General features: G+C 33.9%; 2 protein-coding genes across 2 annotated transcripts in view; both read left to right on the top strand.

Annotated features, from left to right (window-relative positions):
- LOC131152769 (transcription initiation factor TFIID subunit 14b) overlaps window positions 1-18,348 on the top strand; it is a 42,081-nt gene extending 23,733 nt beyond the window's left edge. Inside the window, 2 exon segments of the mRNA XM_058104620.1 lie at window positions 17,973-18,030; window positions 18,033-18,348. Of these exon segments, the coding sequence (XP_057960603.1) occupies window positions 17,973-18,030; window positions 18,033-18,055 (81 nt within the window). The 3' untranslated portion in view covers window positions 18,056-18,348.
- A 4,442-nt stretch (window positions 18,349-22,790) lies between these two features.
- Window positions 22,791-23,627, top strand: LOC131152756 (auxin-responsive protein SAUR50). The gene has a single exon (XM_058104612.1). It carries the CDS (start codon window positions 22,887-22,889, stop codon window positions 23,214-23,216), a length of 330 nt encoding a protein of 109 aa, XP_057960595.1. The 5' UTR covers window positions 22,791-22,886; the 3' UTR covers window positions 23,217-23,627.
- Window positions 23,628-25,508: the final 1,881 nt, after the last annotated feature.

The raw sequence follows: 25,508 nt of genomic DNA, 5'->3' as shown, positions 1-25,508 counted from the left end.
AATACTAGTTTTTATACCCCTCTTTCTTTGCCACATATGCCTTGGAAAGACTTGATTATGAAGTTTGCTCGTGAACCCCTAAAACAAACAGGGACACAATTCCATCTATGTTTTAGTTGATTAGTTCTCCAAAATGGCACACTTCATCTTATGTATAAATCCTCTCAAGCTTCGCATGTAGTTCAACCGTTCTTCAGGGAGTTGTCCTGGCAAATTGCATTGCCAAGTTTCATAGTGTCTAATCGGGCTGCTAGTTATGATTTCTAATACACGTTCGAAAACTTGTGGCACTAATTTGATGCTTTCTTCTACTTGTCATCCCTAAATTGATGGTTAGATTGAGGTTATTAATCTTAGTTTGGGTGTTCTTCTCAAATGTGTAGTGAGAGAAAAGCAACGTAACTAGGACTTAGTGCTACCTGCTGATGAGTTTGTGTGTAATAATTATGTGAAAGGTCCATGGGTACGGGTCCTTTTGAGTGTGTATTCAGTTACAAACCCATGCATTCATGGATTTGTTTCTTTGCAACAAGATGCCCATATTTTAGAGCATATTGGCCTCTTTTTTGTCACATTCATGAGTTGCATACTCTAAAGGTTAAGCTTAAACTTGCCATGAGCAATGTGGATTATAAATTCGCTCCTGTATTATTGGATTTGAGTCTTAAGGGATTGTTTGGAATTACTTATGGAGAAGTGCTTTTTATGAAGGGTACTGGATTTAATGTGCTGATAATAAGTGCTGAACTGGAAAAGTGTTGAAGTGGTGTTTGAGTGTTTAAAATAAGTGGTATTTGCATACTCCCTTTATTTATAAGGCGTGATATGAATTTATATTTTTGTATTTCATCAATAGTTAATATTTTATAGTATATAATAAAAAAATATAATTATTATTAACTATATTTTAAATTAAAAATATTAATATTAAGTACAACAAAATAAGATTATTGAATTCAAGGTAAGGTTGCGTACTATAGATCCATTGTGGTCCGCCCCTTCCTCGGACCCTGCATATGCGAGAGCTTTGTGCACCAGGCTACCTTTTTTTTTTTTTAACAACAAAATAAGATTATTAACAAAAAATTTGTTATTAATGTATATTTTTAGTGTATGACTTATATTAATTTATGCTAAAAATTGTATTATTAATTAATTTAAAATAAATTTATGTTAATTTAAATTAATAGATGGTTCTTTTTCATTCTAAAATTGAATTCTATTTCATTAATAACTAATATGTCATAATAAATAATAAAATAATATATTATTATTTTTTAATATATCTTAGATAAAAATAATATTTTTAATTAGAAATTAGTTGATAATTTTGTTAATTTTTTTAATTAAAATTTAAATATTTTCTAGTAAGTAAAATTATTTTATATTATTTTTCATTAATAATAATCTTGTTATTAATGTATATTTATAACATGTGATTATCACATTAATTAATGTTAAAAATTGTATTGATAATTAAATTAAAAAAATTTAACCTATTTAAATTTTTAATGTTAATTTATGTTAATAGATGGTTCTTTGTATTCATTCTAGAATTGAATTATGTTTTATCAATAATTAATATGTTATAATACATACTAAATGATATATGACTTTTTTTAATATATTTTTTAAAATAACAATTATCACTGAAATCTATTACATTTAAAAAACTGACCGCTCATATGGCTAGTGCCACTTACAAGTGGCCAAAAAGTCATCTTTCATTACTTCTCAAAATTCACTTAAAAAGTGCTCGAGTAGTTCTGGAAAAGCACTTTTTGTAATAAAAACTTGTTACAGTACAAACCAAACACCACTTTTTTGTAAAAATGCTTATTCTTAGTGATAAGTATTTTGAGCACTTTTTTAAGTGCTCCCAAATGGAGGCTTAATGTGGGTGATAGTGGCATGGTTTGCATTAAACCTGAATGCTACTCTAGAAATTTCGTTAAGAAGCTCCATGCTCACCCGTTGGCCCTTTTTGTATCCTTAAGAAACTTGCACTTAATGCATATATGTTTGATTCATCTAATTATATGCATTAGTTTTGTTCTTAATGTGAAGGATTTGACACTCTACCTAGGCACTTTGAGCCTCCAGCCTTGTCTCCTAGTGCTTGGTTCTGCAGTTCCTAAGGCTTGTCCCACTTCTCAGCCATGGGACACAGTCAAGGCTAGTCTAGATGATGAGTTCATGACTTCTCCTCGTGGGTGGTTTTTGATGATATTTGGTTTGTGAACAGGTTGCCCCACTTCAGATGCTACCTAAGCTTTTAGTCACATTTGCAGTCATCCTCTTTAGATCTATTATGCAAGCTGTGGGAGAAATTGAAGAGGATGTAATGCATAGAATTAAAGCAGGTTGGGTAAAATGGAGAAGTGGTTCAAGTGTGTTTTGTGATCATATAATACCCTTAAAATTAAAAAGTAAATTTTATAGAACGACTATAAGACCAACTATGCTATATGGATTAGAATGTTAAGTGACTAAGAAATAACATATCCAAAAATTAAAGTTACCGATATAAAAAATACTTAGATGGATGAGTGGTATAAAATGGAAAGATAAATTAAGAAATGAACATATTTGCAATAAGTTAGGAGTAGCTCCTGTAGAAGATAAGATAAGGGAGGGACGAATCAGATGGTTTGGACACTTGCAACGTAGGCCACATACTGCACCAGTGAGGAAAAGTGAATTAGTTACTGTGAGGGGCAGTAAAAGGGGTGGGTAGACCTAAAATAACTTGAAATAAGATAGTGAGTAAGGATTTAATAGCCTTGAATTTGTCGAAAGAAATTGTCCATGATCGCATAAATTGGCGGAAAATGATTCATATAACCGATCCCACCTAGTGGGACTTAAGGCTTGACTTTGTTGTATAGCATATCATCTTGTATCACATATAGAATTACTCTCTCATTTGGAATTTAGATTTTTTATACTAATGTACCTTGATAGGTTCTCTATGATTTCACACACAGTAATCAGTCTTCCCATCTACTCAATGTTTGCACTAATTTTCTATGACTATTTATGCTAAATTGTCCACCCATTACCGTTCCTAGTTTTACTTATGCTATACAAAATTTAGGCATCTAATTCATCTAAAAAATAGAAAAAATGATAAAATACAATGTTGTGGTTGCATAAGAGAGAATTTTACACAAACCCAACTTGTTATGCAACACATCACCCTAGTGTCTTTTGGTTCTAGTGTCTTGCATATTTTCTGTGGTTCATATGTCACGTCCAATTGGAGAATTTGGGGAGTTCAGATTTCTAATTTTAGCACATGAATGTCAACATAAATATTTAGTTTGAGATTTGATCATTGTTACAAATAGCTTGAGTCAACATTGTAAAAGAAACAATTAATCATATATATGTACTATGTAGTTGGTCATTTCATTATGAGTAGTGTTGGAAGTTTTATTATGATTTTGATTGGAAGAGCAGGTTTTGGCCGAAATTTTAATCAGTTGATGTTCAACATTGTATTGGTTGACCTTCACTAAGATACCATCTTGGATATGAGATTTGCATAATGATCATCTAGTTTGATCCTAGTCATACGTATTGTTGACCTTTTGTAAACGCAAGATTCTATTTGGGGGTGCCAATGAATGGGAGTTGCATAGCGATCCCTAAACAAGAAAACCTAAAGAAAAATACTCTAATTACAACAAAAATGCTGTTGACCTCTTGTCATTTCTTTTCTTATTACTGTTATTAAATATATATATTTTTTTTAATAGTTGGTTAGCTGTGGTGATTTTGTGTCTAGGATTTGTAGGCTTAATATTTATTTTTGTGTATTCATTTGCAAGTCTTGGAATATAACAAAATTTATTTCTTATTTTTTATTTTTTTCCAAAAATTACTATTGTGTGGATTTTAGTCTAGCTTGGATGCACACCCAAAATTTTATGCTTTAATTTTTTTTTTTTAATGCAATGTATTGTGTGAGTAGTTTCTACTAGTTATAGGGTGTTATGCAGAAAATTGTCTTTGTGAAATAATTTTGCTTAAAAAAAAAAATGCAAACGTGTACTTTGCCTTTGTAACACAAAGTCTTTGTAGACATGGTCGATCCCAAGCCCGGATAAAGAAACAGGGTTGTGTTAGGTAGTTGACAGCCAACATGAAACTTTGTCGGATATTTTATTATGAATTCTTACAAAATCACCAAGATCAAGGAAATAGACCGGGTCAGTATAAAGGGGAGAGGGTTAATAAGTTAGCACAAGAAACTAAGATAAGATTAGCAACTTGGAATATAGGAACTCCTATTGGAAAAAGTATGAAGATAATGGCAATAATGTTTAGAAGGAAAATTAATTTAGTCTACCTTCAAGAGACGAAATGGGTAGTAGAGAAAGTTAGAGAAATTGAAAAATCAGGATTTAAACGTTGGTACACTAGCAAAGAGAAATATAAAGACGGGGTGGGTATTATTGTATTTAGAGACCTAAAAGATAATATAGTAGATGTTAAAAGAATAGAGGATAGGATCATTACAATCAAGTTAGTTTTAGGCCTAGAGATAATGAATGTCATTAGTGCATATGCTCCCCAAATAGGCTTAGCAGAAAATCTAAAAGGACAATTTTAGGAAGTTATGGATAGTATTTTATAGAAGATTGTGATGTCTGAAAAGACATTCATAAGAGCTTATTTGGATGGTCACATTGGGAATGATAATATAGTGTATGAGAGGATACGCGGAGGCCATGGATATGGCTATAAAAATGAGTTCGGTGATACAATCGTAGATTTTACCATGTCTTACGATTTGGTTATATTGAATACTTGCTTTATAAAAAGAGCACACTTAATAACTTTCAAGAGTCGGTACAATAAAAGCCAAATAGATTTCTTTTTAACTAATAACGGGGACTGTCCATCTTGTGAGGATTGTAAAGTTATCCTAGGTGAAAGTTTGGCTACACAACATAAAGTCTTAGTATTAGATATACATATTAAAGAATGGAAGAGGAGTAGCATAAATCAACCCAAGATGACTAGATGGTGGAACTTGAAGGGAAATATAGTAAAATTCAAAGATAAAATGAACAAAGTGTGTGATTGGACAATAGGAGATAAGGTTGATGCAAATACTGTTTGGAATAAAATGGCAAATTAGTAAGGATAGCAAAAGAGGTTTTAGGTGAGTTCAAAGGAAGATACTTGGGTAGTAAAGAAAGTTGGTGGTGGGATCAAGAAGTCCAAAAAGCCGTTAAGACAAAAATAAAATTGGTCCAAGATATGACAAAATTGTTGAAATATAAAAAAATCTTGAAAAATATAAAGAAGTGGGAAAAAATGCAAAAAGATTATCATTGAAGCTAAACATAGAGTTTATGATACTTTATATACTAAGCTAGATACAAAAGAATGAGAAAAAGACATTTATAGACTTGCTAGAGTTAGAGAAAAAAAATGTAAAGATTGTTTTGTAAAATGTATAAAGGACGAGAATGATAATGTCTTAATTAGAGAAGAAGAAAAAAGAATACTTTGATAAGTTGTTCAATGAAAACCAAAATGAAAGATTGAACTTGGAAGTGACAAATGAAGAGAAGATTAAAAATAGGAGATTTATTCGTAAAATTAAACTCGTTGAAGTTAAGATGACATTAAAAAAGATGAAAAATGTGAAATTTATTGTACTAGATAAAATACCAATTGAAGTTTGGAAATGTTTAGGGGATAATTAACTAATCTATTCAATAATATTATAAAACCAAGAAAATGCCAAAATAATGGAGAAAAAGTATGTTATTACCTCTGTATAAAAACAAAGGCGACATTCAAAACTGTAATAACTATCATGGAATTAAGATTATGAGCTATACGATGAAATTATAAGAAAGGGTAATTGAATATAGTGTGAGTTATGGTGTAATCCCAAGAGAGGGGGGGGGGGGGGATGAATTGGATATTTTAAAAATCTAGGTCACTTTTTGCTCTATTTTTAAAACACAACCACACTATCTCAAGCTTAGGGTTTCTCAATCAATCTTAAGTGCTATAGATATTTAAAACAAACACAATAATCACAACAACAGAAATGTTTGCAGGGAAAGAGAAAGCAAACATGGCAATTTTTACGAGGTTCGGCTATCCTCGCCTACATCCTTGTCTCAAGACAACCGCTTGATGATTTCACTATCCACTCCATCAACCAAGGCGGACCCACCTTATACACACTCCTCCACTTGGGCGGAGCCACTCGTTACACCACTCCTTATAGGCGGAGCCACCTCTCCAAACGATATCCCCTCGTTTGGCATGCTCACAAGATAAGATTTAAGTTCAATATAGTTTGTGTGTTTCTCTCAAAAAGATTGTTGTAATATAAGAGAGTAAATGATCTTTGAGTAAAATGTGTATAATAAATACTTCAAAGATTTCTCCAAAAATATTTTTCAAGATAAGAGTAGGAGAAGTTAGGGTTTTGCTCTCAAAAGGATTTTTGCAAAGTAAAGGTAGATGAGAGTAGTTGATCTTTGATGTGAAAATTAATGCACAATAAATGCTTCCTCAAAGATTCAAGAGTAATAAATAATTTCTCCAAAAGTGATTTTCAAAACCAAGAGTATAGGAGAAGCTAGGGTTTCTCTCTCAAAATGATTTTGTAAATGAAGAGAGTAGATTAGAGTAAATGCTCTTTGATTTGAGAAAATGAGAGAATAAAATGCTCAAATATGTAAGAGTGTAATACAAGATTAGCAAAAGTTGTTTTAATAGTTTTGGGCTTGGTATTTATAGGCAAAGACCCTTTGTGACCGTTTGGCTAATATAATAATAATAAATTTGAATTTTGTGGCCTTTTTTTTTTGCTCAAAATAGGCTTAACCCAAGAATTCCGGTCGACTGACCCGAGGTCCAATCGACCGACCTAGAGGCGATTTCATTTTTCGCGCTGTTTGGTCGGCTAAGCTTATGATCCGGTTGGCCGGATCTTCCTGGCATGAATGCCGGTCGACCGGGCTTATGATCTGGTCGATTGAGCCCTTTACAAGAATAAGTTTTAGCCTTGTTTTGAACTTCAAAAACATTTCAAACCTTTTGTATGGGTTTATCTTTTAAAGTAAAAGGTTTTCCATGAAAAGTTTGAGTTCCTAGGGTCAGTCTATGGTCGTTATTGAGCTTCTCATCAGATCAAGTAAGACATGCATATACAATTAAATCTAAATGCATTACAAATGAAACAAAATATGTCTTCACTCTTTGCTCTTCAATTTCCATGTAATAAGTCAGGCGATATGTGCTTTAAGAGCCTCATGGCTTCCATATTGTAATGACCATTTGTACCTTCTGAAATATAAATCTGTTCATACACTAAATGCACAAATGAGATACAAATGATTTGTCATTATCAAAACGGAATAGGATTCAAAAAGTCAACAATCTCCATCTTTTTGATGATGACAAATACAAGAGTAAAATGAGGTCAGCGTGAAAAGGCTCCCCTTTATAATATGCATAATTTGAAAATAAACAGTGCAATTCAAACATATCTAGAAAGAAGACATTGAAATATTTCAAGTTGAGAAATTTTGAATTTCAGCTCAATATGCATTTAGTTTTGGCAATATAGCTCAGACGGTTGTCCCATTTGAAATGCAAGAAGTAGGGAGTACTAAAAATGAATTTTACAATTTTGCTTAGATATTTCTCTCTCTTTTGTCATAAAAAGAAGGACTAAGCTAAGCACAATATCATTTGAGCCCCCCCAAAAAAAAAAAAAATTCTTTAGCTTGAAAAGCCTCTTTTTTGACACAAAAAATGGGCATAGATAGCAGTCTTATAGCTATTTTGAAAAACATTTTGGCAATTTTGTACACAACAACGGTAAGTGGCCATTTAAGATCAAAACAATATGTTGAACATGGTCACCACTTTGATGCTACATAAGACCCGTTAAAATATTTAGAATTCAAAAATTAGTCTTATGGAATCATAATTTCAGTCAACTAGGCAGCATGTAAGTCTGTATTTGATCATTGAATCAATCATGCAATACCCTAGTCAATTACCAGCATGCATTCACAAAGTATCAGCCATGCAGATGACGTTCAATTCAAATAGCATGCAAATCTCCTAATCAACTATTAGCATGCATTCTGCATCAACCATGCAGATGGTATCCAATCAATTCAATATGGCTCAAAAAAGTTCATGCTATAATCAAGATTAAGAGATAATCACCATCCATCAAAGAAATTTAAGCATTCAGTACATTATGGATAATAATTTGAAGCATAAAAGCATAAACAAATTTAATTTTCAGAGCTATAAGATCAAATTGTTTACCAGATTCAATGACAAAGAGAGCTGCTCCCCCTCAGTTATGCACCCTACTCATCACCACGGGTTAGGCCTAATTCCTCAAATGATTACTTAATTGTTTCTAGGTAACTTCCCTAGTGTGCAATAAGCCTAATTCATGTCTAATTTGGATAAATCTCTATCCTCTTGAAGTGGTTTGGTGAATATATCGGCCCATTGTTCATCAGTGTACACAAATTCAAGTGCCACGTTCTCCTTTTGCACATGATCATGAATAAAATGATGTCTAATTTCATTGTGCTTGGTTCGTGAGTGTGAGATGGGGTTCTTAGATATGTTTATTGCACTAGTGTTATCAAACTTGATTGGTACTGTATGTCTGTATCATTGTGCAATTTGTAGTCCATATTCATAAGTTGTTGTTTCATTTAAAGCGTTTGAGCACAACAACTTCCAGCGGCTATATACTCAGCCTCGGCTGTGGATAGTGCAACTGAATTTTGTTTCTTGGAAAACCAATAAACTAGAGATTGTCCTAAAAAATGACACGCACTGCTCGTGCTCTTTCGATCAACTTTGCTACCGGCAAAGTCTGCATCGGAATAGCTGACAATCTCAAATGAGGCATACATAGGGTACCATAAGCCTAAATCAATGGTCTCGATGAGGTATATAAGTATTCTCTTAACTGCTAGTCTACTAGTAGGTGTGACTCTTTTGGTGCAACTTGGAATCTAGTAGACATTCATACACTAAACATGATGTCTAGTCTGCTAGTAGTTAGGTATAGCAGGCTACCAATCATACCTCGGTAGAGCTTAACATCTATCGGCATATCTTGCTCATCTTTATCTAATTTAGTGGAAGTGCTCATAGGTGTTCTTAAAATTTATCCGTCTTTCATATTGAATTTCTTGAGCAGGTCTTTTACATATTTTGATTGGCAGATAAATGTTCCATGGTTAGCTTGTTTTATATGAAGTCCTAGAAAGAATGTGAGTTCTCCCATCATGCTCATCTCAAATTCATCTTGCATGCATTTGACGAACTCATTACTCATCTCTTCGTTAATTGCTCCAAAGATGATATCATCTACATGTATTTGAATTAGGAGCATGTTCTCATTTACAGTTTTTATGAAGAGAGTTGTGTTAATTTTTCCTCTAGTAAACCCATTATCTAGGAGAAAACCACTCAGCCTTTCATACCAAACTCTAGGCTCTTATAAGGCTTTTGATAGTTTAATAAACACATGGTTTGGACGCTTGTGGTTTTCAAAGCCTGGAGGTTGCTCTACATACACTTCCTCATTTATATAGCCATTCAAGAATGCACTTTTAACATCCATTTTGATATAACAAAAAATACTTAAAAGATACATAAGCTAATAACATGCGAATGGCTTCCATTATGGCTACTGGAGCATATGTCTCCTCAAAGTCTATTCCTTCTTCCTGGTTGTAATCTTGAGTTACTGATATGGCTTTATTTCTAATTACAACCCCATTTTCATCCTTTTTGTTTCCATAAACCCATTTGATTCCAATAATAGTATAATTATCTGGTTTGGGAACCAAGGTCTAGACTTTATTTCTTTCAAACTGGTTTAGCTCTTCCTGCATAGACATCACCCAAGATTCATCCTCTATTGCCTCATGCACATTCTTAGGCTCTTCCTGAGACAAGAATGCCATGTGACTACATATGTTTCTCAAAGATGAATGGGTGGCTACCCCACTTGAAGGTTCACCTATGATTTGGTCCTTAGGATGATTTTTCACAAATTTCCACTCTATTTGATTGTCCTCAATAGACGTTTCTTTATTTTCAGTGCTCTTTTCAATATTATTTTCAATGGTCAAGTTTTCTAATCCCTTTCTTATCTTTAGGTCATCTTCATCAGTCTTTTTTGAAAAGGGTTTGGACTCATCAAATACTACACGGATAGATTCTACAATAGTTAGGACTATCCAAAGCACATCTTAGAAATATTCTTTCATCAGATTTTGTATCAAATTTTCCTAGGTTATCCATATCTCTTAGAACAAAACACTTACATCGAAAGACATGGAAGTAGGAAATATTTGTCCTTTGACCATTCCACAGTTCATATGGGGTTTTGTTGAGAGTGGGCTTGATTAATACTCTATTCATGACATAGCAAGCGGTGCTTACCGCTTCAGCCTAGAAGTATTTGGGAAGATTGTGTTCATTCAGCATAGTTCTACCCTTGTGTTCATTCAGCATAGTCCTACCCATTTCCTGTAAGGATCTATTCTTTCTCTCAACTACTCCATTTTGTTGTGGAGTCCTAGGTGCAGAAAAGTTATGAGATATACCATGTAAATCACAAAAGTTCTCCATATCCTTATTTTTAAACTCTCTACCTCTATCACTACGGATATGTGTGATGGTATAACCCTTTTCATTTTGGATTTTCCTACACAATTTGGCAAGTCTCTCACATGATTCATCCTTAGATGCTAGAAATAAAACCCATGTGAACGAAGAGTAATCGTCAACAATCACAAATGCATAGGATTTACCTCTTAGACTTTGGATTTGATTTTGACCGAATAAGTCTAAGTGAAGCATTTGTAGTGGCCTATTAGTAGAAATAAATTCTTCTTTTTTAAACTAGACTTGGTTTGTTTACCGAGTTGACAGATATCACAAATTTTATCTTTTATAAATCTTGTCTTACGTAAGCCTTTAACTAATTTTCCTTTTACTAGTTTTGAAAGCAAGTCCATACTAGCATGACCTAATCTTCTATGCTAAGGCCAGCTAGCCTCATTAATTGCAGAAAAGCATTTTACATCTTGTGAGGCTAAGTTGTCAAAGCTAGTTGTGTAAACATTTTCATGGCGATCAACAATAAAGAATATTTTATGCTCAAATGAATTTTCAACAATGCATTTATCATGTTCAAAAGAAACCCTATACCCTTTATCACATAACGGACTGATACTTAACAAATTATGCTTCAGACCTTCTACTAACAGAACATTATCAATAATGAAAGAAGGTTCCTTATCGACCTTCCTGACTCCTATGATTTTTCCTTTGGCATTATCTCCAAAGGTGATGAATCCTCCATCTTTCGGCATAATGGATGCGAACTTTGCTTTATCACCTGTCACATGCCTCGAGCATCCATTGTTCAAATACCATTTATCTCTAGAGGAGGACGTCCTGAAGCATACCTTCAAGAAAGACTTAAGTGACTACTTTTGGTACCCATATTTTCTTGGGTCCGTTAGGGTTAGTATCTGAATCTCCTTTAACTCTCCAGAACATCTTAGATTTAGTGTCCTTATTTTTGAAAGGACAATCAAATTTATGTGCCCTTTCTTCTTACACATAAAACATGTGGTATGCAAATAAGACACTTTTGAAGGAGTAAAGGATTTTGATTCCCTCACAAAAGAGCCCATGTAAAGATTTTTCTGTTTCCTATTTTCTTTTCCATTAAAACCAAGTCCTTCCTTGTCTAAAGATTTTCTTTGAGCACCAAGTAGTTTTTCAAAATTGTTTTTGCCTTTTGTAAATAATTTTGGAGTCATCTTTTAGTTCTCTTTCCAACTCTACAATTTTCAAATTTTTTTCTTTTATCAAAGTAGAATGAGAGTCCTTTAGATTTTCTAAAAACTTTTGACAATTCGTTATTTTTATTTTTCAAATCAGTGTTCTTTTTAGTTGTTTGCTCAAGCAATTTATGAACACTAAGATACTCCTCCTGCAATTCTTCATATGTGGGAATGCTATTATCATCAGAATCATCACCAGAATAATATGAAGAAAAAGAACAAGACGATTATACCTCATGATCGCTGTGTGCCATCAGACACAAATTAGCAACTTCATTGTCGCTGGAGTTGCTGTCGGAACTGCTGGAACTTTGTTTGTCCCAGGAGATGGCTTTCATTGCCTTCTTTTTCTAGTTTATCCCAAATCTCCTTAGCAGTTTTACATGCCATGATTCTATTAAATTCATTTGCATCTAATGCACAGTATAAAACATTCATAACACTAGCATTTATTTGTTACTAATTTCATGTCATCTTTAGTAAAATCATCTTCAGCTTTAGGAACACTTTTTCCTTCAACAGTTGTTACAAGTATATAATCTCCTTTGGCTACAACCCTCCACACCCTCCAATCTATATTTTGAAGAAAAATTCTCATTCTTTGTTTCCAAAAACACTACAAAATATTGGAGGACATGAAGATGATTGTCCCTCACCAAAAGGGGATACACCAAGATGAGTCATTTGATCTTTAATAAAAACGTTTAAGCTTTTTGCAACAAGGCTCTGATACCAACTGTGAGTTATGGTGTAATCCCAAGAGGGGGGAGGTGAATTGGATATTTAAAAAAATCTAGATCACTTTTTGCCCTATTTTTAAAACACAACCACACTATCTCAAGCTTAGGGTTTCTCAATCAATTTTAAGTGCTATAGATATTTAAAACAAACACAATAATCACAACAACATAAATGTAAACATACAAGTGCGGAAAAATAAATAGTGTAGAGAAAGAGAAAGCAAACACGACGATTTTTACAAGGTTCAGTTATCTCCGCCTACGTCCTCGCCTTAAGACAACCGTTTGAGGACTTCACTATCCACTTCTTCAACTAAGGCGGAGCCACCCTATACACACTTCTTCACTCGGGCGAAGCCACCCGTTACACCACTCCTTATGGGTGGAGCCATCTCTCCAAATGATATCCCCTCGTTTGGCACGGTTCAAACCCAAACCGCAAATACAAATGAGAATAAGTGTTTTTGCGTACATTGAAATGCTTCTTCAAAAGCTAATTTGTAGAATGAAAACCTTAATGCACTCTCACAAGATAAGATTTAAGCTCAATAGAGTTTGTGCGTTTCTCTCAAAAAGATTTTTGCAATATATGAGAGTAAATGATCTTTGAGTAAAATGTGTATAATAAATGATTCAAAAATTCAAACCCAATAAAAGATTTCTTCAAAAATATGTTTCAAGATAAGAGTAGGAGAAGCTAGAGTTCTTCTCTCAAAAGGATTTTTGCAAAGTAAAGGTTGATAAGAGTAGTTGATCTTTGATGTGAAAATTAATGCATAATAAATGCTTCCTCAAAGATTCAAGAGCAATAAATGATTTCTCCAGAAGTGATTTTCAAAACCAAGAGTATAGGAATACCTAGGGTTTCTCTCTCAAAATGATTTTGTAAATGACGAGAGTAGATGAGAATAAATGCTCTTTGATTTGAGAAAATGAGAGAATAAAATGCTCAAATATGTAAGAGTGTAATACAAGATTAGCAAAAGTTGTTTTAATGGTTTTGGGCTTGATATTTATAGGCAAAGACCCTTTGTGACCGTTTGACTAATATAATAATAATAAATTTGAATTTTGTGGCCTTTTTTTTTGCTCAAAATAGGCTTAACCCAAGAATTCTGGTCGACTGACCCACTGTCTGATCGACCGACCTAGAGGCGATTTCATTTTTTGCGTTGTTCGGTCGGTTGGGCTTATGATCCGGTCGGCCGGATCTTCCTGGCGTGAATGCCAATCGACTGGGCTTATGATTCGGTCAGCTGAGTCCTTTACAAGAATAAGTTTTAGCCTTGTTTTGAACTTCAAAAACATTTCAAACCTTTTGTATGAGTTTATCTTTAAAGTAAAAGATTTTCCATGAAAAGTTTGAGTTCCTAGGGTTAGTCTATGGTCGTTATTGAGCTTCTCATCAGATCAAGTAAGACTTGCACATACAATTAAATCTAAATGCATTACAACTGAAACAAAATATGTCTTCACTCTTTGCTCTTCAATTTCCATGTAATAAGTTAGGCGATATGTGCTTTAAGGGCCTCATGACTTCCATATTGCAATGACCATTTGTGCCTTCTGAAATATAAATCTGTTCATACACTAAATGCACAAATGAGATACAAATGATTTTTCATTATCAAAACGGGATAGGACTCAAAAAGTCAACACATAGAATAATATTAGAAACGAAGATTTTATAAAATCAATTTGATTTTATGCTTGGGAGATCAACAATACAAGCTATTTATCTTTTAAAAAGTTTAATGGAAAAGTTAAGGAAAAGAAGAACTAGCATATGGTTTTTATTGATATAAGAGAAAGCTTATGATATAGTACCTAGGGAAAGATTTGAAATGAAGATTTCAAAAAATCAATTTGGTTTTATGCTTGGGAGATCAAAAATAGAAGCTATGTATCTTTGAAGAAGTTTAGTGGAAAAGTTTAGGGAAAAGGACTTGTATATGGTTTTTATTGATCTAGAGAAAGCTTATGATAGAGTACATAGGGAAGTACTTTGGCGGGTATTAGAAAAGAAGAGAGTTTGCAGTAGATATACCGAGGTCATAAGGATATATATGATAGAGTAGTGACTAGCGTCAATATTGGAGGAGGAGAGTCTAGAGAGTTCCTAATCTTAAAAGGTGTTCATCAAGGTTCTACTTTGAGTCCTTATCTTTTTACTTTAGTAATTGATGAAATTATTAAGAATGTCCAAGATGAAATCCCTTGGTGTATATTGTTTGCAGATGATATCGTGTTGATTGATTATAAGAGCGGAGTGGAATCTAAGTTAGAACTTTGGAGAGCCACATTAAAGTCTAAAGGGTTTAAGATAAGTAGGGATAAACTAAATATATGAAATGTAATTTCAGTAATGTAAGGAGTAGCAATAGAGAGAAGATTAAACTAGATAATCAAGAGATTAATAGCACTGATAGATTTTGATATCTTGGATCTATTATGCAAGGTTAAGGGAAAATTGAAGATGATGTAGTACATAAAATTAAGATAGGTTGGGTAAAATGGAGGAGTGCGTCAGGTGTGTTGTGTGATCGTAGAATACCCTTAAAATTAAAAGGAAAGTTTTATAAGATGACTATAAGGCCAATTATGCTTAATGGTTCAGAATGCTAGGCAACTAAGAAACAACGTATACAAAGAATGACAGTTGCTGAGATGTGTATGCTAAGGTGAATGAGTGGTTTAACATTAAAAGATAAAGTAAGAAATGGACATATACTAAAAAATTTAGGCATAGCACCGGTTGAAAACTAGATAAGGGAGGACAATTGTGAGGAGGAGTGAGTTAGTTATGGTTTCTAACATGAAAGGGGTAGGGGATAGGCCTAAAATTACTTGGAATGAGGTAGTGATGAAGGATTTAATAGCCCTTAATCTAATAGAGGAAAATGCCATGGATCGGGTAAATTGGCAGAAAATGATTCATGTAGCCAATTCCACCTAGTGGGACTTAAGGCTTGTTGTAGTAGTTGTTGTAGTTGTTATTTTTACTAGACATAAATGATTAAAAAGTGAGTTGCCACCTTCATTTTTTTGAAGGGAAAAGAAAGGAAAAACCCCAGTAGATGTACAAGTCAAAGAAAAGGGTTTAGGAATACAATTGTACATAGAGAAGGTGGTTGACAAACTATTTTAAAGGAGATCGGTCAACCAACACCCCTATCGAAACTCGTTCTAATATCGGTTACCATTGAGTATTTGTGCATGCGTTTTAAACAAAAAGAAAGAGAAGGAAGAAAAACCCCCCTCTTTGGTTATCTAGTGAAAGATTATTGTCCAATAGTCCACATAATAGGGCTAGAAACCCTAATATACTCTTATTTGAAAAAGGGGTGGCCTTAGGAAACCCTAAATTTGAAATAAAAAAGATAGAGAAAATGAGATTTGATTTAATTGAAATCAATGGATTTAAAGATGATCAAATTTGAAAACCAACTTGCTTTGAATGGAATGGAGTGACAAAGAGATTTGATTTGTAATCAAATTAATTATGAGCTTTGAATTGATGGAAATCAAGGTATTAGAGAAGATAAGATTTGAAAATCGATATGTTTTTGGAAGGAAAGGAGTAATTGAGGGATTTGATTTGCAATAAAATTAATGATTGAGATTTGAATTGATTGAAATCATGAGATTAAAGAAGATCGAGATTTGAAAACTGATATTTTTTTGGAAGAAAAGAAGTAATGGAGGGATTTGATTTGCAATCAAATTAAAATGGATTTGATTGGACTAAGAACAAGGGATTGAAGAGGATCGGGTTTAAAAATTGACATTTTTTTGGAAGGAAAAAAGTGAATGGAGAGATTTGAGTTACAATCAACCAAAGATGAGATGATTTGAAAGAGGATATTTGATTGGATTTGAAATCCATCAAAAGGGGAAAAGGTTTGAAAATGAGAATCTTTGAAAAAGGAAAAAGTTTTGAAAAATGCAACTAGGGTTCATCATCAGCCAAAAAGGAAAGAATTTGAAATCAATTTGAAGAACTCTTTCTTGAAAAGATGGAGTTTTGAAAATAAGGATAAAATTCCATGTTTACCCTTTGTACTTCTATCCCGTTGGTGTTAGCACGTATTTCCATTCTCACCCATACATGCTAAAGAAAAAGTGCTTTCACGATACCTAGGGAGGGAAGAGGGAAAAACATCATACAATAATATTCTCTCACTCACTGCATCATAAGCCAGGATAAAATCACAATGGTTAGCATGGAAACACCCTATCTTCTAAGATGAGACCAAAAGTGCACTTAAAATTCCAATTTTATACAAGTAAAGTGGGTAAACATGATAATAGACCAAAAATGCAAGTGAGATTATTATACATACATGTCATCTAGACTAAATGTAGGTAAAATGGTGCTTCCCTCTGGTTTTAAAGCAAATCCTAATATTTTTTGACTTTTTGTTGGCTTTTCTATTTTTTGAATTTTAAATGTTTTTTTCTGATTTTATTTGAAATTTATAAAGATTTATTTGCAATATTTGTATTTTTTTAGAAATTTATTGTTAAAGAACTTATTATGTTCATAGAATTTGGCCATGGTCTTACCATCCCATCATAAAGACCCAAGCAAAAGTTTTCACAATGAAAAGTAAAATAAAGAAAACTAACAAAAAAAAATAAAATAAATCAGAAACTACCCAAATGTTTACTAGGAAATAAATGGGGTAATAATAACTTCTACCATCATAAAGACCTATGCAAAAATTTTCTTAATTAAAAAAATAAATAAAGGAAACTTACAAAAAAGTAAAAATCATCCAAATATTTTTGAGGAAATAGAATCCAACATGCATATTACCCCAATAAAAAAAAAAAAAAAAAAAAATCTCACCTGTATGCATTCATTATCATGAGAACTCAAAACCCTAACATTCTAAACTCCAAGAAAAAACCTTTTCATGCATCTTGATAAGCATAAACTCATGGATATAAAACGTGCACACACCCCTATCAAACATAATATTTAATGAACATGCATTCTTAATGTCAAAAATACATCAAAGAAATATGTCAAACCCTAAAACCTATTCAAACATGTTGACAAACATAGACTCGTGAATTCAAAACGTACATAAATCTCTAGAACATAATATAAAAAGGGGTTTTATGTCCCCTACAAGCACACCAAAGCAAAGGTTAGGAAAAAACAAAAAAAAAACACGAAAATATGAAAATAAAATGGGCATCGACACCTTACAATGACGTTTCATGGCTTTCTATTTCCAATGGTTTATCATGTATCTTGTTTGATATACATAGTTACATACTAGCATGCAGAAATTTCTGGGGTAAGTTCTTCACTTTTTTTTCAATGTTACAGGTGCAGGGTCATATTGGCAAGCTGAAACGACAATTGAGTGTGATGGATGGGCCGCCTCAGCTTTAAAACCAGCCTCTGGTTAGTAGAGGCGCAAGATCACGGTAGTTTTTTTTTTTTTTTTTCCTTTTTTGGTTTGTTTTTGGCTGTAATTTCCTTGCTTTTTAGGGATCTGGAATATGACTGGCACATATGATAAAATGTAAGTATGTGGGTTAGCAAAATTATGGGGAATTTTGTTAACTCCTTCAGTCTGTCCTTTGATTTTGTCGATCTTATTTTATCCCCGGGGAGTTGAATAACGAGAGGGCTGTATGCAACTACAATGAATGTTTATTAACATCTGCTTGACTAGAAGCATATATATGTGTTGTATGTATATATATGTGCATGTGTATATATATATATATATATGTGTGTGTGTGTATCTTAATTGATCCCTTTGTGCCTGAGTAAAGTTAGTTTCCATTTGTTATCATTATCTGTTGTGGAATGTGGGTTTAAATGTAGTGAGACTGAGATTTGGTAGTATTTTCTTGCGCAATACATTTATCAATTTTCATTGCCTTAGGAGCTGACACCAGATGTTCTATTCTGTTCATTTTCTGCTATTAACCTTTAATTAAATTCTAGTATATGGATCTTGGTTCAGAGACGATATGAAAATCTTTTGCTGAGACAGCTGATGGGATACTATCCCCAGAGTGAGCTCCTTCTGCGGCTGTGAATTCTAGCTTGCATAGGTTTCTGCATACTGTGCCAATTTGATTAAGACTATGGCACCCTTAGCCTGCCCTATTATTTGCAATATCATGATCAAAGTGGCATAATTTATTTAGGAATTGAAATTTCATTTCAAGGAAGTTATAGAAATATGGCAGAACCTACCATCAAAGTTCAGTTAATTCCTCTGGGAAAATGCATTATCTTCTGGTATCTGATTCACCTCCAATGCTTTCAGTTTCCTTAATGTTGTGACAGCTGGAAATTTGTTGTAGTGTTTTTCAATTGAAATAGAGTTGCAAGTAATCTATCTTGCTTATGAATCTGTATTGTAAGCAATGCATATTTTCTGTATTGTGCACCCTATCTACACTATTTGATACTCTCTCTCTTCCTTAATACTGAAGTACTAACATGTGTAAGCGAGCGCATGTGAGCTCAGCATGTGATTTGTTGTTGTCATTTTATGGTGGTTTCAGAACACATGATTAAACATCAATGTTCCCCTTGAATTGAAATGCTATATATGACCATAGCCACGAAAGCCTTCAAGTAACTCTGCGGTCCCCATCTTCTTTAGGATCTTGCAATGGACTTTAACAGGGTCATTACTCTGCTTCATATATAGAGATCTTTGTTAATTCCATTCAGTCTCTCTTGTCCGTTTCATACTTTCATGTTAGTTTTGTACCATTTTCTCATTATCATAAAGCTAAGTTTCTATATAAAAGCAACTTGGGAAAATTGATGTCTCATGGCATTGGAAATAACTTGACCTATTTTGTCTGCCTATTTACTGTATAAATTGAAGTTGCAGTTATATTTTCACATGTGGCAGAACTAGATGGTGATTAGCTTTCTGAAGTTTATTTTAGTAGGGACTGCTTGTTAGAACATGATCCAGAACCTTTTGAAACAGGTTAATGGACAAGCTACTGATTAAATTTATAGGGGAGTAGAAGAACCATTTCTACCCAATATTTGTTGATGCCCTGAGACCGACTCTTGATTTTTAGATTTTGTTTTATGCAACTCTTCGTCCTTTACAGCTCAAACTGGTGTGTTTATCTTTATAATTTCTATGTTGATTGATTATACTTGAGATGGACTGGTGTTGATGGATAATTTGGTACCTATAGCCTCATTCCTCCCCAGTTTTATACAGTAGGAGCCAATGTACATAGGGTGGTTTAATGGTGAGATTGAGCCATCAAATTTGGACGTATAGGTTCGATTCTTTCATTGGATTAAGCTTGTATTTAAGTGGACACCTGTGGCTCCCAAAGGTAGGTGGTCAATCTACGGTTGAGCTACTCCATTTTATTTAAAAAAAAATCTTACTAGGGCTGAGTATTTTGGAAGATGCTTATGAAAGATCCCTAGTGGATGATTGTTTACTTCTTTAGGCGAAGGGCTCTCTAGGGCAGTTAGGATGGTGTCTCATGGCATTGCGGTTCTTGCCTTTGTTGGGGGGTTTTTGAAGGCAAGAGTAACATGCCTTCACATGCTAATCAAAATCAGTAGACAAGGGTCATCATCAACCAGAAGAAATTGCCTTCCGCTCATTAGAAATGATAGCCTCTGCCTCCCAACGACAGTGATGTGCCATCCACCGGGTTTTATGCCTCCATTTTTCTTTTGCAGTATCATTTAGAATATGCACATACAGCATACTATTATTATAGTGTGAACATTGAACAAACAGCTTCTCTCAATTGTGACCCACACCTTATCTCATTCTAATCTTTCCATGACATTCCTTTTTGTATTCTCATGTTCTGACGGCTTAAGTTTATGTACATCTCTCTCTCTCTCTCTCTCTCTCTCTCTCTCTCTCTCTGTGGCTTCTTTATGTACAGCTTTTATGTTTTGTGGGGTGCTATTTGGAGTACAGACAAGCCAAAGAAACCCTGGCAGCTGTCAGTAGAGAACAGAGTTTGACTCGAATAGGCACCAAATACTAGGACAAGGAGAGAACAAGGGTGAGAAGGGAAGGTAAAGGTGCCAACTAAAGCTACTGAATATAGCTTTCCAAACCAAAAATGAGGACCCCATCTTGATCGTATATTACCTGTTTATTTTCAGTTTTCATAAAATTACAAAAAATGTCACTTTATTTTCTAATTTTCTAACATTTTATAAGAACATGGAAAGAGAAAGCTGCTTTACAAGTTTCCTAAACAAATGCCGAAAAATTTAGAAATAGTGACATTTTTAGGACTTATTTAGTTATACAAAACAATTTCTATATTCTTTCAAAATTAAAAAAAAAAAAATAAAAAAAAATCAGTGCTTTCAATTGTAAAATTTATACAGTAAACTTAGAAAATACATAAAATATGCTTGCTGACTTTTAAATTCTAGAAAATTGAAAAATAATGTGATACGTATGTAATTATTTGAAAAGCAAAAGAAAAATACAAATGTTTTCTATAATAAAACAGCAACTATAATTTTTTGAAAAACCTAAATTGGAAAATAAAATTTGTTTTCTTCGATTAGACGAATTCCCCAACTAATCTATCAGAAAATAAGGTTGCTATTGGAACGTGCTAGCGGTAGAGCTTCCATATTTGACATTAGTTTGACGGGGATTCAAGCGAAATCCAAACCGAATACGTAGAATGAATAGGAGGTAGCTTGTTGGGACAGGTGCCAAAGGTCCGATGATTAGGACGCTCCCCGCCATTCCTTTGGTATAATGTTCACCACTGCATTCTCTTTATCTTATCTAGAGAAAGATGGTGTCTTGTTCCCTTCCTTTTTGTTTTTCAGATTGGAACCTAATTGCTGTTGCTGCTGCTGCTGCTGGCTGATGGTCCATCCCATGATTCCCAATGGGTTTGACAAGAACCAGCCCTCCCCTCTGCTCTAACTTCAACTCAAAGCACATGTTAACATTTACTGGGAGCTTTAGAAAGTGCAAACTGCAAAACCAATTAAACTTCGAAGTGCCTAAAAGGCCGCACTTGCATTCTGTTTGAGGGCTATGGATTTTTGGTTTTGTATTTGAATTTGTATTTGAAATTTATATTTGCAAATAGGGAAACTCAATATAATTTTGTCTGTATTTTATTCAAACCTAGATGATTTCTAAATCAAGATTCAAGCACCAATTATAGTATAGGAGCACTAAGTTTGTAAGTATAGGGTTGTTGTATGAGATTATCGTGCTTTTACATTTTGTGAGATTGTTTTCACAAGTCAAACTTGGAAGGAAAAATTGAATAAAGTCGTTTGCTAAATGATGGGTGGGCCCTTCCAAGCCCAAAATATGCAAATATAAATTAGAAAACATTGTTCTTTCAATGTAAATTATATGTATAAAGCATTAATTAATGAAAACTAGTCCATCTGATCAGCTGTAGTATTCAGCCGTAGCTGATAAATTGATGAAAACTCATGGCATGATCAAGAGGACCAAGTAAGCACCCCTAGCTAACTAGCTGGCAAGCTAGTAGCTACATCATTATACTCTATAGATGTAGATATATAGAAGCTATAGCATATATATATATTAAATATCAATATTGTGCATGCTCAATTCATCGAGTGGTTAGTTTAGTTTGGCCCTTTGGGAAAGTACAGGGCATGTCCCTTGGCGTACCCGATAGATATATCCACCTTTATATTTCATATATTGTTGCTTTATTTGTCACCAATTAATACCATTTGGTACCTAAGACATTTCTTCCTTTATATTTATTTTCCTTTATTTTTTTGGATTAACTCGTTTGATTATATATATACAACACGCATACACAATTTGAACCTCTATACATGTACATGTAATTATGTAAATACATGCTATATTTATGCTAATTGGTAGGATTGATACATTAATGAAAGTCTAATCTGCTCGGTTTTTAGAGAGAGAGAAGGCCTCTAGCTGTTGTCTACAGGAGAGGCAACGTAAAGCCATGGTACCCTACCCAGACGCCCCAAAACATGCAACGTTCCTCTGTTCCTTGTTTTTTTCAAGGACGACTCCACACCCACCCTACCACATGACTCTCTCTCTCTCTCTCTCTCTCAGGCCCCTTTCAATTATTCTCTCTCCATAAATACCACTCCCCACCCTCTTCGACCCTTAATCGTATACTCCTTCCCCACCTCTCTCTCTCTCTCTCTCTCTCTCTCTCTCAAATTAATTAATCCCCTGTTCAAGCTAGTTTAGTACCTCCATATTCATACATGGCCATTAGGAAGTCAAACAAGCTACCTCAACCAGCAGCTCTGAAGCAAATCCTGAAGAAGTGCTCCAGCTTCAGCAAGAAGAGCGGCAGCGGCTATGACAGCGGCGGCGGCGGTCTTCCTGATGATGTGCCAAAGGGGCACTTTGCAGTATACGTGGGACAAAACAGGAGCAGATATATTGTCCCCATAGCATGGTTGGATCACCCGGAGTTCCAGAGCCTGCTCCGGCGGGCGGAAGAGGAATTTGGTTTTAACCATGGTATGGGCATTACCATCCCTTGTGAAGAAGTTGTTTTCCGCTCTCTAACGTCCATGATCAGATCCTAAAAGCTCACTGATCGATAAAGGTTTCATGCATGCATGTGCGCATGTGTTGCTGGGCAGCTGAGTGAGTATGTGTGTCTCTATATATATACATGATAGGGCAGATCAGGTGGATTGGAGGAGCTGCAGGTTCATCATATATTCTTGTCAATAGGAAATATGTGACAAGGGGGTTGGTTAATTACGTATTGTAGGGATCTTGATAAAACCATGTTGAGATTTTCAGGGTTAGATTTGTATATTGATTAATCTAGTTAAGAGCGAGATTTCAGAGCTAGCTAATATATATGTACTAGGGCAAGGAAAAATGTGTAGAACTAATCTCTCTCTCTCTCTCTGGCTTGTGGCTAGCTTCTGTATTTTGTCATACGGTTTATTAATCTTCTAGTGGAAAACATGTCCCTTTTCTTTCTATTGGGAAGCTTATTTTCTTTTTCAAATGGACCATGCTGGGCTTCTAGAATTTGGGAGTCTGGAAGACTCACAGCATGTGGTCCCTTCCGTTGAGTGGCCGGGACTGTGTCGAGATCCCAAATTTAGGAAGTTAATAATTTTCTTTTGGAAATTATTTCATACCCATTTCAAGTAGGACTATAAAATATTTCATTGAAATTAAGTTAACTCACTAAATTGGTTGATTAAATTGACTTGAATCACTAGACTGATTTTCTTGGGTTTGATATTAACTCAAATTGATCATTATTCCGTTTGAGTTCAATTATTCAATTGTATCTGTGTTTGATAGTGGGGATGATTTTGTTAGGTTTCTTTTTGGGGCTGAACATTGACGAGAACATTGTGATTGGTTAACTCGTTGATTATTTATTTATTTATTTATCGATAGAGGCGGATTTGTTATTTTGATTAGTTTTGTTAGGTCAATTCAATATTTAGTCAATTCAATTAGTAAATTTGCTTGCTAAAACTTCAGACTAACTTGGAAGGTTGATTGAATTGACTGAATTGATTGAATGCGCTACTCTAATATGAAGATTTAAACTTGATATCTTAAATATAATTAAACTATGGGACATCAAAGGTATTGATTATAGTTTTCGAGTGTTTGCAATGACATAAAAAGTAATTTATGTGATTTATAGCTCTAATAATTACTTTTAGTTACTCATATGCTAACTTAAAGCTCGAGACATTAAATTTGAATGTGGTGACTATTGCTAGTAGTGTGATCATTAGATTATTTTACATAGAAATTATGTCCCTACACAAGAGTAGTACTATAGTTAAGAAATGGTAAATAATGTATAAGTTCATACATAATTGAGCAAGGAGCAACAAAGTTTGTGGGCTCGCAATGAAAATGAATAAATAAATGAAGTGATTTGAAAAGAACCTTAACGAATGAAATGAAAAGTCAAGCATGTGAATAATTGTTCCACAATTGCATGACTTGTAAGAGCATATCATAAAATTTTAAGTTAAATAAGTTGAAGTAACTCAATATTAAAATTTTTGATCAATTATAGAAATATTCTCTCTTACAAAAGATTGTTGATTATTAAATAGTTATAAATGAGTTACAATTTGTCCAGTAATACCACTAAAAAAATGAGTTGTTGAAAAAACTATTTATAAATTTGCTTTGTGTTTTTGGGAAAGAGTTAAGCTTCATATAACGGGAAACTATACAAATAGAGGCAACAAAACTTTATATCAACACTACTCTTAACCTGTATCTTCTAGTCTTTATAATAGTCTTGTTGATCAGTCTATTTAGATCCTCAGTACTCCTAAAGACTACCTCATTCCTAAGTTTCCATACAAAATATACTGTGGCTACCCATATTGTGTTGACCTTTTGTCTTACATCGCCACGCATCCCTTCAATCCAGATTAAAACATCCTCCTAGTTGTAGCTCTTGGTATTGGAGGTGATGCTCTCCAAAGAGCTTTCCATAATAGTCCTCCTAACTGAACAATGGAAAAATGGATGATCCCTAGTCTCCCTATGGCTCTTATGTAAAGCACAGTTAACATTAGTTATGTTGCCCTAGGAAAATATTTTGTCCTTGGCTGAAAGCCCGTTTAAGGCTGCCAACCAACATATAAAAGAATGCCTTGGTTAAGCTTGTTTAAACCAGACTACTTTGCTCCATCTCACTATCTGTCCCCTCTGTCTTATGACTTCCCAAGCTGATTTGAAACTGAACTCATCATCCAAATCCTCATCCCATCTTAGTTTATCTGAAGTATTACTCAGAGGATGAAAGCTTACCTTCTGAATCAAGTTTGCGGAGCATCCCTCGCATCTCCTTGGCAAGTTCCATAAGGACCATA

This window comes from Malania oleifera, chromosome 1 (genome assembly GCF_029873635.1).
Source record: "Malania oleifera isolate guangnan ecotype guangnan chromosome 1, ASM2987363v1, whole genome shotgun sequence".
In the NCBI taxonomy this organism is placed as follows: Eukaryota; Viridiplantae; Streptophyta; class Magnoliopsida; order Santalales; family Ximeniaceae; genus Malania; species Malania oleifera.
This window is presented reverse-complemented; position numbering and strand designations above follow the sequence as displayed.

What these genes read in the sequence shown, in the direction of transcription:
- LOC131152756 (XM_058104612.1), top strand. Translation starts at nt 22,887, where the DNA reads ATGGCCATTAGGAAGTCAAACAAGCTACCTCAACCAGCAGCTCTGAAG.